This window comes from Neolamprologus brichardi, chromosome 22 (genome assembly GCF_056152115.1).
Source record: "Neolamprologus brichardi isolate AB-2024 chromosome 22, ASM5615211v1, whole genome shotgun sequence".
NCBI lineage: Eukaryota > Metazoa > Chordata > Actinopteri > Cichliformes > Cichlidae > Neolamprologus > Neolamprologus brichardi.
In genome coordinates, this window is record NC_142124.1 from 2,307,456 (window position 1) to 2,326,189 (window position 18,734).

General features: G+C 42.1%; 2 protein-coding genes across 2 annotated transcripts in view; both read left to right on the forward strand.

The window, feature by feature from the left end:
• Positions 1–5,532, forward strand: part of LOC148096567 (uncharacterized) — a 29,256-nt gene extending 23,724 nt beyond the window's left edge. The window contains exons 5-7 of the mRNA XM_087835133.1: positions 4,182–4,324; positions 4,579–4,685; positions 5,415–5,532. Of these exons, the coding sequence (XP_087691259.1) occupies positions 4,182–4,324; positions 4,579–4,685; positions 5,415–5,532 (368 nt within the window). The remainder of the gene's footprint in view (positions 1–4,181; positions 4,325–4,578; positions 4,686–5,414) is intronic.
• A 1,494-nt stretch (positions 5,533–7,026) lies between these two features.
• Positions 7,027–17,693, forward strand: LOC148096569 (C-type lectin domain family 12 member B-like). Its single transcript, XM_087835131.1, has 9 exons — positions 7,027–7,171; positions 7,290–7,400; positions 11,660–11,725; positions 13,621–13,737; positions 13,921–14,052; positions 15,738–15,833; positions 16,089–16,228; positions 16,483–16,595; positions 17,325–17,693. Exons 1-9 carry the CDS (start codon positions 7,027–7,029, stop codon positions 17,440–17,442), a joined length of 1,038 nt encoding a protein of 345 aa, XP_087691257.1. The 3' UTR covers positions 17,443–17,693.
• Positions 17,694–18,734: the final 1,041 nt, after the last annotated feature.

An 18,734-nucleotide genomic window follows, 5' to 3' on the forward strand; every position in this document is an offset into this window, starting at 1 on the left:
CAGTACATGAGTGGGACGTTGGCTTGGCTAAAGGGGTTGAACACCACATTCGTCTACATGACCCTAGACCATTCCGGGAGAGGTCAAGGAGACTAGCCCCAGCCGACATAGATGATGTGAGGCGACATATACAGCAGCTGTTGGCTGCTGGAATTATAACAGAGTCCCGTAGCCCCTATGCCTCCCCAATTGTTGTTGTGCGGAAAAAGAATGGGGTTATAAGAATCTGTATTGATTACAGAACACTGAACAATCGCACTACACCTGATCAGTATACAATGCCACGCATTGATGATGCCTTGGACTCCTTGTCAGGCAGCCGATGGTTCTCAGTCCTAGATCTGCGTAGTGGCTACTATCAGATAGAGATGGCTGAGGAGGACAAGGAAAAGACGGCATTTATTTGCCCCCTGGGCTTCTATCAATTTGAGCACATGCCACAAGGGATCACGGGAGCACCTGCAACGTTCCAACGCTTAACGGAAAAGGCTGTTGGGGACATGCATCTTCTGGAAGCCCTTGTGTACTTGGACGACATCATTGTCTTTGGTAGAACGCTTGAAGAGCATGAGCAACGCCTCTTCAAGGTGTTGGACAGACTAGAGGAGATTGGTTTGAAAGTCTCTATTGACAAATGCCAATTCTGTCGTCCTCAAGTTAAGTATGTGGGTCACATTGTATCCACCAATGGAATAGCCACCGATCCAGAGAAGATTGAGGTGGTGAAACACTGGAAAGTGCCCACTCACTTGAAGCCTCTCAAGTCTTTCCTCGGATTTTGTAGTTACTATCGGAGGTTCATAGCTAACTACTCCGCCATTATCCGCCCTTTGTCAGAACTCACCAAGGGTTATGCACCCACTTGGAAAGACCCCAAAGCCAAGAAGAGTTTAGACCCAAACCAAACCTATTTTAAAGCATCCGAGCCGTTTGTGGAACGATGGACTGCATTTTGTGGATTTTGTTACTTTGAATCTGAAACTTTGTTTTGCTTCAGTTTTGGATTAAATTTGGACTTTAATCAGCCAAATAAAAGCTCACCTATTCTCTATTCTCACGTGGTTCTATCAGGCATCACATGGACTTTCACTTAACCTTGGGCCTTCTGTCCTGAGCTGCAGCTCTGTGAGTAAGACAGGCACGAACATCAGGGAGTGTTTAGTTTGCAACAGTTAATAAAAACCTGGCGCAGCCATCGTCTCTCAGGATCAGGAGTATTGGGCTGCTTCACTCACTCTGTGATTCGATGACACCGAGAGCTTAATTACCTCCAACTCCTCCTTCAGTGCAGAGAGAAACATCTCTGGACCTCTGAGTGTTTTTGATACCAGGGATTCGCCCCCTGCTGGCCAATGAAAGAAACGCAGGCACTTCCACTTTGGCTTCACACAGAAAATAGATCCATGTTTTACACAGTTGATTCATATTTCTGTTTTCTTCAAAGTATTGACAGCAGTGCAGTGAAAGCATGCAGTTTGTTCTGCATGTCGTCTTCAGGAAAGATCACAGAGGGAGCAAAATAACAAAGAATACAACTCATAACACGTGAAATAACAACGTCTCGCCTGATGGTGGCAGTACTAGAAACACGAGGATCACAGCATCATCATGATGGACCGACTGAGAGATGATCTAATATGAAGTAACACATGTAATCTTGGACAGTTTAACAGTTTGTTTCTTTAAAGTGCAGCAGAAATAAATCTATAAGTGACAAAGTGACTTTTCCTTTAATCTGAGCTGTGAACGTGTTTGTGAAAAATGAAGTTCTTCTTGTTCCAATGCTTTAATATTTGATCTCAGTGACTTTACAAATATAAAAACTGAACTGCGTTCTGCACAGAGGAGTTTGTGGTTTGTCTTTCTTTGCTACTTCCTTGAAGCTTCTTCCTGTACAAAAGCAGGAAGAAGGCTGGCCAGAGTGACAGCAGTGTGCGGACAGGATGTCACTATAGTACTGCACACCTGTTAGAGTACAGTTTAAACTCCTGCTCAGCGTCTCCGTCCTCTCACGATGTCCTCAGATATTTATGCCAAACCAGATCTATCAAAGAAGGTGAGATACAGCAGAAAGGAGGACGGAGCAGAGTGGGAGCAGAGGGAGGTGGATATCTACGAGAGTGCAGATGCAGGAGGAGGTGAGTGAACCGTAATAACATTTCATTTCTGGTTTGTTACAGTTAAGTTTTAACAAACTGCCCATCAAACATCAAACTTTTTTACCTGACTCGCTGTTTCCTGTGATGTACGATTATTTCCTCTTACTGACTTTTAAACAGACGCTCTGCACAGAAAACAGATTTGGACACTTTAAAGGGACCAAGGAAGTTCTTTTACTCCCTGACTTGTATATTTAAATGTGCTATTGTTATATTTTCATTTGTAAAAATAAACAGTGAATCGTGGATAACAGCCCAGATTCAAAGATATCCTGAAGTACACGCTGCTTTACAAACGAGTGAGCAGCGCAGAGAGGAAGGCTGTGGGCGAACGTTTGGATGCTGTTTCTAACCCAGTTACACTAATATCATCTACCTGGTCCTTTAAAGGGAAGCTGCAATATCAGGAAATACATCAGTTCTAAAGCAGACGTGTCAAATTTTTACCATAAAAATGAGAGAAAAATATATTTAAAGATATGAGAACATTTCTGAATATGTGTCGTAGATAAACACATCAGTGTATCAGTGATAGGTTAAAGACATATTTAACTAATATATGATCTCATCTCACGTAAATCGTTTGGACACTTGAGGGTTAAAAACAATGCGGATGTCATATTTTGGTGTCTGACTCTTGTGGAGATGAGCTCATGAAACCACAGGTCTATTAAAGACACAGTGACAGGAAATAACAAACTGCTCTACCACCTGAGCCACAGCAGATCAGCTACTGATAGGAAGGTTGATGGTTCGATCCCCTCCAGTCTGCATGCCAAATATCCTTGGCCAAGATACTAACCGTTCATCGCAGTGTGAATGTAGTTTAGTTCGCACTTGTGTTTAGAAGTGCTTGTATGAGTGGGTGTGAATGGGTGAATGAGGCATGCTGTATCAGCGCTTTGAGTACTCCGGGAGAGTAGAAGAGTGCTGTATAAGAATTAGTCCATTTACCAAACCAACATCCACACTGCTTTCTAACAGGACCACAGACTCAGAATCCTCCTTCAGTCCTGAAGGGCTCTTTCAGATGTGCTACACTGGGTCTAAGAGTGCTGTGCCTCCTGATGTTAGCTGGGATCATCATCCTGTCCATATGCTGTAAGATAAGATACAACCTCTGAACTTCTCCTGCAAATGAATGTATGACTGATACTGAATCCCAGCAGCCAACAAACATGCAGCTTCACAACCAGAACGTGTCCTTCTGCCACAGCAAATACAGGAAGTACCTGATCACATGGAAACACCTTTGATATGAGGAAGTGTTGAAGCCTCAGAGCAGCTTTGACTGAATGTAAAAAGAGATATTTTCAGTGAGAACAGGCACATGTCACATGAGTCAGAATCTATTCTTTCAAAGCATATAGATAACATCTCTGACTACAGGTGTAGAAATGCTGTTTGATTCTTCACCTTCTTCCTCCACACTGAAGCACAATTATTCTGAATCTTGTCAGTGGTTTTTGTTCACAGTTGATACGTATTTAGCTCATCAGATTTCCTGTAGTTCTAACACCTCCACCCACAGGACATGTTAAAGAACAATGGCTGCAAGTTTCTGACTCTTATTGATATTTGACAAAGCAGAGGAAGAAGATTATTTCTGTTCAATGTTTCACTCATTTTATTTTATTTTATTTTGGTTTCACTGAAATATTTCAGTTGGTTGGAGTAACAGTCAGTTACAGAGCCGTTATGATGAACTGAGAAAAAAACACAGTCAGCTACAGGAAGAAGTGGAGAAGCTGAAGAAGAAGATAGAAGGTAATAAAGTTTGAATAACTAATAGAAAACATCAGTGTTACACAGTGATAACCTGATTGTGTCTTTGTTTTGAATCCTAAATGTTTGATGCTGTGTAACAGTTTCTCCGTATAAATGTAAGTTTCAGTTAATTATGAATAAGAGAGAAAACCTGAGTTTAAATGAAGTATTTACAGGGAAAATGACAGGGACCAAAGATTAATGTGATACAACGTGACACAAAGTCTGTCTTTAAAACATGTGTTTGACTTTAAGGGAAGTGGTGTCCAGAAGGATGGACGAGATTTGGAAGCAGCTGTTACTTTATATCCAGTAAGAGTAAAACTTGGTCTGAGAGCAGGAGAGACTGTCAGGATAAAGGAGCTGATCTGGTGATGATAAACAGCAAAGAGGAACAGGTGGGTGTGTTTGTTCATGTCTGTGTGATCTTTGATGGAGCTGACAGTCATCTGTTACTTGTGTTTTTGACCTGCTGTCAGTCTGTGACCTGCTTCCTGTTTCCACTCTGATGGATTTCTCTCTGATTTCTGCACAATGGAAGAAAAGTTTCATCACATTTATTCTTCCTTCAGACATATTCACAAGATGATGTCACCACAACAGAAGTGCTGAATTAAGACTGGAGACAATATTTGTGTCTCTTCTTAAACAGGAATTTGTCAGGAAATTCAGAGGATACTTTTGGATTGGTCTGAGAGCCAAACACACATCAGGAGGATCTAAATGGGAATGGGTGGACGGATCAGCGCTGACAGAAACGTGAGACATTAGTTTGTTTCTATTCCAGAGTTATTATTTAGAAGTGAAACATTGATGTTTTGGAAGATAGATCAGCAATACATGAGTTGAGCTATTTTCCAACAGCCCCACAAACTGAATGTAAAGAAAAGCAGAAATCCTCCTTTGAATGAACAGCTGTGCTTGAACTCTCTTCATCTGCAGTCTGTGATGACGTTCAGTTACAACAAGTCAGTTTGAAGAAATCAGGATTGAAACATGTTCAAAGCAGCGACCGACACATTTCACTTTGTTCAATTTGTCTTCATGTTTTTTGTGCTGTAATGTTTCTTTTCTCACAGAACAAAAACTGTTTCAGAGAATTCCTGTCTCTTCTTCTTTGCTGTTTGTAAAACTTCAGAACATATGAAGGAAGAAGCTTCAGTAAATATGACCTGATAGACACACATTTCAAAGTGATGTCTGTAAACAGCTGACAAAACAGTTTCAAACAGCAGGAAGTCAGCTCTGACTTCTTTTTATTCTCCATTTTTACAGCAGGAAGATTTCATATTCATCAAAGCTTGAAAGCTGTTTTAGTGTGCATGATGATTCTCAGAGAAAAGTCTAAAGGACGGAAAGTGGGCGAGAAACCTGGGAAAGAAATACAGGAAATATTGGAAATATTCCAAAAGAGACTCATATTTATATGAATGTGACAATAGTTATGAGTTTAGTCCAGTTTCATATCAGATTTGATCTCTCTGACAGGATCTGGGGAGCAGGATTTGGGAATCCTGAATATGGTTACTATGGAGTCTGCTGTGACTATGATGGGAGATGGATACAGTACAGTTCTGGATCAAAGACCTTCATCTGTGAGAAATGAGTTTGGTGCTTTGATGTAAATGTTTGAATAATCCAACCAAAGACACCTCACTATGAAATGTCCTGCATGAGCCTCAGACTCAGCTTACAGTTTTTACTTGTTCATTCTGCATCATATATTGATTACATATATTGTCCCTCTGTGCTCTGTGCTGTACAGTAAGGTTGGAAGTCATCCACACAAAACCTTGAAGTACTTCATTACTCTGTAGTTCCAGCAAATTGTTCTAATAAAAGTCAAAGTGCAGCTTGTCTTTACTTTGGTTTACTTGGTTTATTCATCAGTCTGTTGGTCCTAAAACTTCAGTAAATGTCTTCTTCAGTTTCTCTCAAACAGCTGAAAGTAGCTGCTTCTTACTTTTAGCTACAAATCAGGAACCAAGAGACTGAAACCAGCACAAATTCAGTTTGTCAAACTTACAACGTGTGAATAAGTGAAGATGAATCCGTTTAAAACAGCTTTCCTTCTTCTTCTTCACTTACATCAAAACACAACTTTACCTTCCTGCTTAGTTTGCAGCGAGCTGCCTGCACAGCGTTAACACACTGAAGGTCAAAGTTCATTTCAGCATGACAGAAAGGAAAAGTCCAGAAACAACAACCCTCACAGTGGACACGGTTAAAGTCTGTTGATGACTCTGAACATGACTCGGGTCTTTTTGTAATGTGGGCCTTAGTCGTCTTTCATGAATCAGACAGTTTCAGAGCCAGTTTCCATGTGACACACTTCCTGCTTTGGACCCTTTGCCTGCAGCCTGTATGTGTCCACATGTGATTGGTGCAAAGCTTTTAACTAATGACCACAGACCCTGGTTGTGTTTCACTTCAGATGATTTTCAGCATTTCATTGAATTCTAACTGCATCAAAGACATTTCAGCGTTTCAATTCATCAAACTGACTTCAGATCTGGTTGCATGTTGTGAGTTTCTCTGCTGGTAAACTCAAAATAACTGAAGTTCACACTGACGCCATATTTCCTGCATCAGAAACATTTGCTCATTACTAACAATATATATTGTGTGATGACAGCAGCTTCTGAGAAAGCTATTTTTATGTTGCTGCTGCTGAGTTAAAGCTCAGTGTCTGTGCATTATGACAAACATTTCAAATACAGCACATTTGTGTCTTTGCTTGTATTGGTGTACAAGTATCTTTGTATTAATGCATGTAATGGAAAAGTTTTCCAAATAAATGTGGAAAAGTATTTAAGCTGTCTGTGTTTGTGCTTTATTCTGCTGTTCGTTTCTGACTCGTTCACATTTGTCATCAATTAAAACTGCATTTAAAAGTTTTGCATTTGAAGTGAACTGAACTTCAGATCTTGTTGGATGCTGTTAGTGCTCATAAATAACTCAGCGTTTCACACATCATGACGTGACAGGAAAACTGTGGCTCTCTTCTGGTTTGACTTCCTGGATATTTTCAGTTCAAAGCTGCCTGACTCAAAGAAACAGGCAGACAGTGACGGACGGTCAAATATCTTCTTAGCTTAAGATGTTGACACAAACTCAAGGTGCCCATGACTCCAGGGTGAAATACAGCAGAGGGACCCATGAGGATGGAAGAGGAAGAGAGCAAATCGAGGTGGAGATGTTAGACGATGGAGAGCAGAACCCTGCTGGTGGATTACAAGAAGCTGGTAAGTAGGAAAGAACTAAAAATACAAACTACACATAATAAAAGGGAGGAAGAAGAAGGAGTTCCAGAGTCCCTCATTAGTGCTCCATGAATGGACTCTTTGTGTATTTTCTCTGTAGCTGAACACACCCAGAGAAAGCTCCCAGCTGTGGGCAGCAGCTGCTTCAGAGCGTTTGAAGTGACCCTGGGAGTGCTGTATCTGCTGATTCTGGCTGGAATCTCAACACGCTGTGAGCAACTTTATTTATCATGTTAGATTTGTGATTTTTAACATTTTAAGGGAAATTATTTGATGTTGTTGACCTGATTCTGTTTACTTCCTGTTCTCTCTTCGTGTTACAGTTAGAAACAGTCACTCTGCAGAGTTTTCTTATATATGTTACACTACTGCTGAAATATGTTCACTACCTACAGGCTGGTTAAAAATGTGCTGGGGCCCAGCTAACTGATGGGATCTACACTAAATTAAATTAACTAAAGACAAGCTTGAGACTATCGTGGCTCAAGAGTTGGGAGTTTGCCTTTTTTGGACAGTCTTGGTCGTTGTGTCCTTGCAAGACACTTCCCTCTGGTGGTCAGAGGGCCCGGTGGCGCCAGTGTCCGGCAGCCTCGCCTCTGTCAGTGCGCCCCAGGGTGGCTGTGGCTACAATGTAGCTGTCATCACCAGTGTGTGAATGACTGGATGTGTAAAGCGCTTTGGGGTCCTTAGGGACTAGTAAAGCACTATACAATACAGGCCATTTACCATAACCCTTTAACATTAGTAGGGATGGGTATCGTTTAGGTTTTATCCGATACAGTACCAAACTGGTACTTTTGAAACGGTGCCGGTGCTTAAACGGTGCTCGAACCGGTGCTTTAAGAATGGAGAACAGAAAATATGTCCAAAAACCTCTCATGTTCAGCTGTTTTTTTGTAAAAAGATAACAATGTTAGCCTTTTCTGCAGCTATGGGGCATATATGGTATCACTCTTGGCTGGAAGCAGCTTAAACAATGGAAAAAACAGAAACTTTGTCCAAAAACCTCTCATGTTTAGCTGTTTTCCACTTTTTCTTTGGTCATTTTAGCCTTTTTGTCCAGGGTGAAGGTTGCCGGTTCGAGCCCTGGCTTGGACAGTCTCGGTCGTTGTGTCCTTGGGCAAGACACTTCACCCGTTGCCTACTGGTGGTGGTCAGAGAGCCTGGTGGTGCCAGTGTCCGGCAGCCTCGCCTCTGTCAGTGCACCCCAGGGTGCCTGTGACTACAATGTAGCTGCCATCACCAGTGTGTGAATGGGTGGATGACTGGATGTGTAAAGCGCTTTGGGGTCCTTAGGGACTAGTAAAGCACTATATAAATACAGGCAATTTACCATAACAGGAACAGGAAGTGATACTCAGAGAGGGCGAACACCAAGTGAAGGACAACCCAGAGGAACCTTCCGTGGTTCTTGATTTAAGTGGTTGTAATTATTTTCCTATTCATTACACATGTCCCAAAATTTAGTACATGAAGAATAAACCAATTTCAGGAAAAGAATGAATTTGAGATGTGTTAATTTAGCAGTTGCATGATTTTTAACTTGTAAAATGGTCAAAGTCACACACTTGTTTGTTCTAGAAGTCATTCTGTGTTTGTGGTTAGAAACATCCACACTGATTTCTAACAGGACCACAGACTCAGAATCCTCCTTAACTCCAGAAGGGCTCTTTCAGATGTGCTACACTGGGTGAGTGTAGCACAGTGTTGTGCCTCCTCAAAAACACCGGCGGCGCCATGAGCAGGCAGCGGCTGATTTTTTTGTTTTGTTTTGTTTTTTTTCAAGACCGAGGCACGATGCGTACCACCTACAATAGACAATTTCTGATCAGAATCAGTGAAAAGAGCACAATTTCCATGACTAATCTGCCGACAGAGAAACTTCGGAGTCTGGGTTTGTTAACTCCCCCACCGCCCACTGAGGCAGCGAGACGCTTTGCACGTAAACAAAAGCAAGGAAACTGTGTCGGTGCTAGCGCTAGGCTAAAGGCTAACCTGTTCCGCCGGGCACTTCCATCCATCCCGCTCTCCAGCGTTTGCTCCCTGGACAGTTAAATCGATTATCTTTGGCTCCAGCATTCGACCCAGCACAAAGTTAAGAACTTTTGTGTTTTCATCCTCACGGAAACGTGGTTTCCTGAGAAGCTGAACAAGTTCTACGCATGGTTTGATGCACTGAACAACACACAAGCAAAGAAAGCCATGCCCACCACCACCAACCATACCATCTCTCTGCCTGCAGCTGACCTGAGGAGAACTTTCACCAAGGTCAACCCACGGAAAGTTGCCCGACCAGACAACATCCCAGGTTGCGTGCTGAGAGACTGTGCTGATGAGCTGGCCGATGTCTTCACAGACATTTTCAATTCATCGCTGAGCCAGATGATCGTCCCAGCATTCTTTAAGTCCACCACCATTATCCCGGTGCCAAAGAAATCCTCAGCATCCTGCCTGAATTTCATCGCCCTGACCCCCATCATCATGAAGTGCTTCGAGAGACTTGTCATGGCACACGTGAAAAGCAACCTCCCCTGCTCACTGGATCCACTGCAGTTTGCATACTGGCTGAACAGGTCGACCGAGGATGCTATTTCCACTCCACTTCACCTCTCCCTCTCCCACCGGCACAAGAAAGACACCTATGTCAGAATGGTGTTCATTGACTTGAGCTCAGCATTCAGCACCATTATCCCCCAAAAACTGTTTGACAAACTCAGCAAGTTGGGACTGAGCACTTCTCTCGGCTACTGGATACTGGATTTCCTGTCAGAGAGGCCTCAGTCCGTCCGAATCGGCAACAACACAGGAGCTCCTCAGGGCTGTGTTCTCAGCCCACTGTTGTTCACGCTACTGACACACGATTGCACCGCCCTACACAGCTCGAACCAATCATCAAGTTTGATGATGACACAACCGTGGTTGGACTCATAAGCAGCAAAACAAAGTCAGCGTACAGAGATGAGGTTCAGCAGCTGGAGTTCTGGTGCAGCAAGAACAACCTGTCACTGAATGTGGACGAAACCAAGGAAATGATTGTCAACTTCAAGAAGACTCGCTCCACCCACACACCACTCAGCATCCACGGTTCCACGTAGAGACTGTTAACAGCATCAAGTTCCTGGGAGTTCACATCTCAGACGACCTCATCTGGACCACCAACACCACCTCCATCACCAAAAAGGCCCAGCAGCACCTCCACTTCCTGAGACGCCTAAAACAGGCCAACCTCCCTCCTCCCACCCTCACCATGTTCTACAGGAGCACCATAGCGAGCTCCTGACCAGCTGCATCTCCGTGTGGCTCGGTAACTGCAAAGTCGGCAACCTCAGCCAGCTACATCGGATCGTCAATGCAGCTGCCAAGATCACTGGAACGTCTCTCCCTCTGCTACAGGGCATCTTTCACAAACGCTGCATCAGTAAGGCCTCATTGGGGCCTGATACTCCAGACTGCGAGATAGCTTTTTCCTGCAAGCCATCAGATTCCTGAAATCACTCATACTGTAACCTCTCAATGGTGGCCAGCGCGGGCGGCCACGCAACGGGAGCAGGCAGCGACGTGGCGCCATCGGTGGGGAGAGCTGCAGGACCAGACAGAGCACCACCTGCAGAGAATCAAGGATCTGGTGGCACTTAGTGGAATACATTTTAAAAGTAACCTTCCCAACACTGGAGATGACAAAGTTTACTTTGACTTTGACTTTGACTGACTTGACTTTGTTAGCTGGGATCATCATCCTGTCCATATGCTGTAAGATGAGATACAACCTCTGAACTTCTCTTGCAAATGAATGTATGACTGATACTGAATCCCAGCAGCCAACAAACATGCAGCTTCACAAGCAGAACGTGTCCTTCTGCCACAGCAAATACAGGAAGTACCTGAAGCCAACACAGAAGGAGCAAAAACTGCAGTTCCTTTAATGACCACTGGAGGCTGATGCTGAAAGTGAGTCAGTCCCCACAGACTCCCATGTTAAAATGAGCACCTTTGCTGCATTAAAAACATGTTTCCATTCAGGACCAAATGAGTTTTGGTCTCTAAGGATAGTTTCCTCTTCATAAAAACTGCACTTCTAGTATTTCATGAGTCTGTTACTTAGCACTGATTAGCAGGTGTGTGTCTGTGTGCATGATTCCTGGCTCATATCTTGTGTGTGTTGTGGAGGTGGAGTGAATGTTCTTGTTGTTCCTTCAAACTCTTCACTCAACACGGTGATTCTGTGATTATATCAACAAAGCAGACAGGCAGCAGCATCTGCTGCAGACTGATGCAGGTGCAGTCACACTATGTTAGACAGTGGCCGTCTGTCATTGTGCGACTAGTTAGTTCACTTGGTGTATTAAGCAGGTAGCTAACAAGCTAATGTTAGCTCCATTCATCTAAAGTGAGAATAAAAAAGTCCATCTGGGAAAGTGGAATGATTTGAAATCTTAAATTAATTTCCTGTTTTGTTGCATTTCTAACCAGATATTTTAGTGAGTTTGGAAAAAGAGCAGCTGCAGAAAGAAGTGAAGCTGAAGGACAAGATGGAAGGTAAGAAACTATTAATATTTAATAAAGTTGGAGATGACTGTATTTGAAAGTGGGTAACAGATAGAGACAAAATACTGTTAATCTGACTGTCTGCAGGTTTTACACGCAGTTACTGTCCCTCCATTTAGAAAGGCAGAGGCATCATGGTGTAATTATTTTACATGTAGTTGGGTTTTTTTCCTGTGTAATAATATTCAACATTGCTATCAATACATTTTTCAAAAAATCCCTCTGCAAAATGGGTTCAAAAACATAAACAACTGTTGGATGCTGTTTGTCTGAGATTTGAACCGGGGGAACAAATCGTGGCAGGATCAGCCTGATGTTATTTGTATCTCACTGTAACTTTACTGTATAAAGAGCAAACATCTCCAAAAAGTCAGGAGTAGTTAGTCATTACAACAAGTGTTTGTGAACTACAAATCAAGAATGTAGGATACTGTTTGTCCGTGATTTAAACAGCTCAGCGCTGCTCCCGACGCAGGGAAAACCAATCTTGCAGGGAGACCTACCTCTGCACTTGTGCAGGTGAAACCAAAGGGAAGATTTGCTTCACCATATTTTCTAGTCTTTGGCTTAGAAAGATATTCAGTGATGCTTCATCTCCTGCTTTGCGTTTGTGTGGGCACCGTGCTAGCAGTGTCCAAGCGTTGTTTTGGTTTTTTTTTTTTCCCTTTTCATGCCACGCCCCCCTGCAATGGCTCTGCGCTCCCCCTAGGGGGCGGGCCCCACACTTTGGGAAGGTCTGCTTTAAAGGGACTAAGGAAGTTCTTTTACTCCCTTACTTGTATATTTAAATGTGGTATTGTTATATTTTCATTTGTGAAAATAAACAGTGAATCGTGGATAACAGCCCAGATTCAAAGATATCCTGAAGTACACGCTGCTTTACAAACGAGTGAGCAGAGCAGAGAGGAAGGCTGTGGGCGAACGTTTGGATGCTGTTTCTAACCCAGTTACACTAATATCATCTACCTGGTCCTTTAAAGGGAAGCTGCAATATCAGGAAATACATCCGTTCTAAAGCAGACGTGTCAAATTTTTACCATAAAAATGAGAGAAAAATATATTTAAAGACATGAGAACATTTCTGAATATGTGTCGTAGATAAACCCATCAGTCTCATGATAGGTTAAAGCAGACCTTCCCAAAGTCTGGACGAAACAGCTGCGTTTTCAAAAATACCCGTGTAGGTGCAGATGTAGCGTAAAAGAGTTAGTAGTTTATTTTCTTACTACCTGTAATTTATTGCAGATTACTTGTATTTGCTTAATTGTTTACTAATTGTTTGAGGTGTGAAATAAACCGCAATGGAGTAAAATATGGGTGTGTGTGGTTGGAGGATGTGTTCCTGAGGGGGGGCGCGAACATTTTTCTTGTAAAACAAGGGGGGCCCAGCAAAAAAAGTTTGGGAACCGCTGGGTTAAAGACATATTTAACTAATATATGATCTCATCCATAACCCCCTTCTGTTGCTGTTGTCACGTAAATCGTTTGGACACTTGAGGGTTAAACACAATGCGGATGTCATATTTTGGTGTCTGACTCTTGTGGAGATGAGCTCATGAAACCACAGGTCTATTAAAGACACAGTGACAGGAAATAACAAACTGCTCTACCACCTGAACCACAGCAGATCAGCTACTGACAGGAAGCTTGATGGTTCGATCCCCTCCAGTCTGCATGCCAAATATCCTTGGGCAAGATACTAACCGTTCATCGCAGTGTGAATGTAGTTTAGTTCGCACTTGTGTTTAGAAGTGCTTGTATGAGTGGGTGTGAATGGGTGAATGAGGCATGTTGTATCAGCGCTTTGAGTACTCCGGGAGAGTAGAAGAGTGCTGTATAAGAATCAGTGCATTTACCAAACCAACATCCACACTGCTTTCTAACAGGACCACAGACTCAGAATCCTCCTTCAGTCCTGAAGGGCTCTTTCAGATGTGCTACACTGGGTCTAAGAGTGCTGTGCCTCCTGATGTTAGCTGGGATCATCATGCTGTCCATATGCTGTAAGATAAGATACAACCTGTGAACTTCTCCTGCAAATGAATGTATGACTGATACTGAATCCCAGCAGCCAACAAACATGCAGCTTCACAATCTTCTTCCTCTGACAAAGCAGAGGAAGAAGATTATTTCTGTTCAATGTTTCACTCATTTTATTTTATTTTGATTTCACTGAAATATTTCAGATGCTTTGAACAAGAGTGAAAACAACAAACTTCAAATCATACATGAAGAATTTCAGACTAAATACAACAAACTGAACCACGTTTACAATGACACCAAAAAGAATCACACTGAGCTCCAGGATGAACTTCAAGGTAAGCAAACACCAAGTTCTTATATCACAGATACAGTGGGGCAAAAAAGTATTTAGTCAGCCACCGATTGTGCAAGTTCCCCCACTTAAAATGATGACAGAGGTCAGTAATTTGCACCAGAGGTACACTTCAACTGTGAGAGACAGAATGTGAAAAAAAATCCATGAATTCACATGGTAGGATTTGTAAAGAATTTATTCGTAAATCAGGGTGGAAAATAAGTATTTGGTCAATAACAAAAATACAACTCAATACTTTGTAACATAACCTTTGTTGGCAATAACAGAGGTCAAACGTTTACTATAGGTCTTTACCAGGTTTGCACACACAGTAGCTGGTATTTTGGCCCATTCCTCCATGCAGATCTTCTCAAGAGCAGTGATGTTTTGGGGCTGTCGCCGAGCAACACAGACTTTCAACTCCCGCCACAGATTTTCTATGGGGTTGAGGTCTGGAGACTGGCTAGGCCACTCCAGGACTTTCAAATGCTTCTTACGGAGCCACTCCTTTGTTGCCCGGGCGGTATGTTTTGGATCATTGTCACGTTGGAAGACCCAGCCTCGTTTCATCTTCAAAGTTCTCACTGATGGAAGGAGGTTTTGGCTCAAAATCTCACGATACTTGGCCCCATTCATTCTGTCCTTAACACGGATCAGTCGTCCTGTCCCCTTGGCAGAAAAACAGCCCCATAGCATGATGTTTCCACCCCCATGCTTCACAGTAGGTATGGTGTTCTTGGGATGCAACTCAGTATTCTTCTTCCTCCAAACACGACGAGTTGAGTTTATACCAAAAAGTTCTACTTTGGTTTCATCTGACCACATGACATTCTCCCAATCCTCTGCTGTATCATCCATGTGCTCTCTGGCAAACTTCAGACGGGCCTGGACATGCACTGGCTTCAGCAGCGGAACACGTCTGGCACTGCGGGATTTGATTCCCTGCCGTTGTAGTGTGTTACTGATGGTGACCTTTGTTACTTTGGTCCCAGCTCTCTGCAGGTCATTCACCAGGTCCCCCCGTGTGGTTCTGGGATCTTTGCTCACCGTTCTCATGATCATTTTGACCCCACGGGATGAGATCTTGCGTGGAGCCCCAGATCGAGGGAGATTATCAGTGGTCTTGTATGTCTTCCATTTTCTGATGATTGCTCCCACAGTTGATTTTTTCACACCAAGCTGCTTGCCTATTGTAGATTCACTCTTCCCAGTCTGGTGCAGGTCTACAATTCTTTTCCTGGTGTCCTTCGAAAGCTCTTTGGTCTTGGCCATGGCGGAGTTTGGAGTCTGACTGGTTGAGGCTGTGGACAGGTGTCTTTTATACAGATGATGAGGTCAAACAGGTGCCATTCATACAGGTAACGAGTGGGGGACAGAAAAGCTTCTTACAGAAGACGTTACAGGTCTGTGAGAGCCAGGGATTTTCCTTGTTTGAGGTGACCAAATACTTATTTTCCACCCTGATTTACGAATAAATTCTTTACAAATCCTACCATGTGAATTCATGGATTTTTTTTTCACATTCTGTCTCTCACAGTTGAAGTGTACCTCTGGTGCAAATTACTGACCTCTGTCATCATTTTAAGTGGGGGAACTTGCACAATCGGTGGCTGACTAAATACTTTTTTGCCCCACTGTATATTTGTAGAACATTTTAACTTAATTTGAATCTTTTTTTCTGTAAAGGCACAAAAACCAGCCTGACTCAGTTACAGAGCAGTTATGATGAACTGAGTAAAAACCACAGTCAGCTACAGGAAGAAGTGAAGAAGAAGATAGAAGGTAATAAAGTTTGAATAACCAATAGAAAACATCAGTGTTACACAGTGATAACCTGATTGTGTCTTTGTTTTGAATCCTAAATGTTTGATGCTGTGTAACAGTTTCTCTGTATAAATGTAAGTTTCAGTTAATTATGAATAAGAGAGAAAACCTGAGTTTAAATGAAGTATTTACAGCGAAAATGACAGGGACCAAAGATTAATGTGATACAACATGACACAAAGTCTGACTTTAAAACATGTGTTTGACTTTAAGAGAAGTGTCCTGAAGGATGGACGAGATTTCGAAGCAAGTTTTACTTTATATCCAGTGAGAGGAAAACTTGGTCTGACAGCAGGAGAGACTGTCAGGATAAAGGAGCTGATCTGGTGATGATAAACAGCAAAGAAGAACAGGTGGGTGTGTTTGTTCATGTCTGTGTGATCTTTGATGGAGCTGACAGTCATCTGTTACTTGTGTTTTTGACCTGCTGTCAGTCTGTGACCTGCTTCCTGTTTCCACTCTGATGGATTTCTCTCTGATTTCTGCACAATGGAAGAAAAGTTTCATCACATTTATTCTTCCTTCAGACATATTCACAAGATGATGTCACCACAACAGAAGTGCTGAATTAAGACTGGAGACAATATTTGTGTCTCTTCTCAAACAGGAATTTGTCAATCAACTGAACATGAGAGGATTGTTCTGGATTGGTCTGAGATCCAAACAGACATCAGGAGGATATAAATGGGAATGGGTGGACGGATCAGCGCCGACACAAACGTGAGACATTAGTTTGTTTCTATTCCAGAGTTATTATTTAGAAGTGAAACATTGATGTTTTGGAAGATAGATCAGCAATACATGAGTTGAGCTATTTTCCAACAGCCCCACAAACTGAATGTAAAGAAAAGCAGAAATCCTCCTTTGAATGAACAGCTGTGCTTGAACTCTCTTCATCTGCAGTCTGTGATGACGTTCAGTTACAACAAGTCAGTTTGAAGAAATCAGGATTGAAACATGTTCAAAGCAGCGACCGACACATTTCACTTTGTTCAATTTGTCTTCATGTTTTTTGTGCTGTAATGTTTCTTTTCTCACAGAACAAAAACTGTTTCAGAGAATTCCTGTCTCTTCTTCTTTGGTGTTTGTAAAACTTCAGAACATATGAAGGAAGAAGCTTCAGTAAATATGACCTGATAGACACACATTTCAAAGTGATGTCTGTAAACAGCTGACAAAACAGTTTCAAACAGCAGAAAGTCAGCTCTGACTTCTTTTTATTCTCCATTTTTACAGCAGGAAGATTTCATATTCATCAAAGCTTGAAAGCTGTTTTAGTGTGCATGATGATTCTCAGAGAAAAGTCTAAAGGAGGGAAAGTGGGCGAGAAACCTGGGAAAGAAATACAGGAAATATTGGAAATATTCCAAAAGAGACTCATATTTATATGAATGTGACAATAGTTATGAGTTTAGTCCAGTTTCATATCAGATTTGATCTCTCTGACAGGTTCTGGAAAGAAGGATGGTCAGATGCTTCTTCTGGTTACTATGGAGTCTGCTGTGACCGTGATGGGAGATGGATACAGTACAGTTCTGGATCAACAACCTTCATCTGTGAGAAATGAGTTTGGTGCTTTGATGTAAATGTTTGAATAATCCAACCAAAGACACCTCACTATGAAATGTCCTGCATGAGCCTCAGACTCAGCTTACAGTCTTTACTTGTTCATTCTGCATCATATATTGATTACATATATTGTCCCTCTGTGCTCTGTGCTGTACAGTAAGGTTGGAAGTCATCCACACAAAACCTTGAAGTACTTCATTACTCTGTAGTTCCAGCAAATTGTTCTAATAAAAGTCAAAGTGCAGCTTGTCTTTACTTTGGTTTACTTAGTTTATTCATCAGTCTGTTGGTCCTAAAACTTCAGTAAACGTCTTCTTCAGTTTCTCTCAAACAGCTGAAAGTAGCTGCTTCTTACTTTTAGCTACAAATCAGGAACCAAGAGACTGAAACCAGCACAAATTCAGTTTGTCAAACTTACAACGTGTGAATAAGTGAAGATGAATCCGTTTAAAACAGCTTTCCTTCTTCTTCTTCACTTACATCAAAACACAACTTTACCTTCCTGCTTAGTTTGCAGCGAGCTGCCTGCACAGCGTTAACACACTGAAGGTCAAAGTTCATTTCAGCATGACAGAAAGGAAAAGTCCAGAAACAACAACCCTCACAGTGGACACGGTTAAAGTCTGTTGATGACTCTGAACATGACTCGGGTCTTTTTGTAATGTGGGCCTGAGTCGTCTTTCATGAATCAGACAGTTTCAGAGCCAGTTTCCATGTGACACGCTTCCTGCTTTGGACCCTTTACCTGCAGCCTGTATGTGTCCACATGTGATTGGTGCAAAGCTTTTAACTAATGACCACAGACCCTGGTTGTGTTTCACTTCAGATGATTTTCAGCATTTCATTGAATTCTAACTGCATCAAAGATATTTCAGCGTTTCAATTCATCAAACTGACTTCAGATCTGGTTGCATGCTGTGAGTTTCTCTGCTGCTAAACTCGAAATAACTGAAGTTCACACTGACGCCATATTTCCTGCATCAGAAACATTCGCTCATTACTAACAATATATATTGTGTGATGACAGCAGCTTCTGAGAAAGCTATTTTTATGTTGCTGCTGCTGAGTTAAAGCTCCGTGTCTGTGCATTATGACAAACATTTCAAATATAGCACATTTGTGTCTTTGCTTGTATTGGTGTACAAGTATCTATGTATTAATGCATGTAATGGAAAAGTTTTCCAAATAAATGTAGAAAAGTATTTAAGCTGTCTGTGTTTGTGCTTTATTCTGCTGTTCGTTTCTGACTCGTTCACATTTGTCATCAATTAAAACTGCATTTAAAAGTTT

What these genes read in the sequence shown, in the direction of transcription:
- LOC148096569 (XM_087835131.1), top strand. Translation starts at nt 7,027, where the DNA reads ATGTTGACACAAACTCAAGGTGCCCATGACTCCAGGGTGAAATACAGC. An exon ending in GGCTGGAATCTCAACACGCT is followed by an intron (nt 7,401 to 11,659) that starts GTGAGCAACTTT and finishes ATTTCTAACCAG; the next exon opens with ATATTTTAGTGAGTTTGGAA. An exon ending in CATCATGCTGTCCATATGCT is followed by an intron (nt 13,738 to 13,920) that starts GTAAGATAAGAT and finishes GAAATATTTCAG; the next exon opens with ATGCTTTGAACAAGAGTGAA.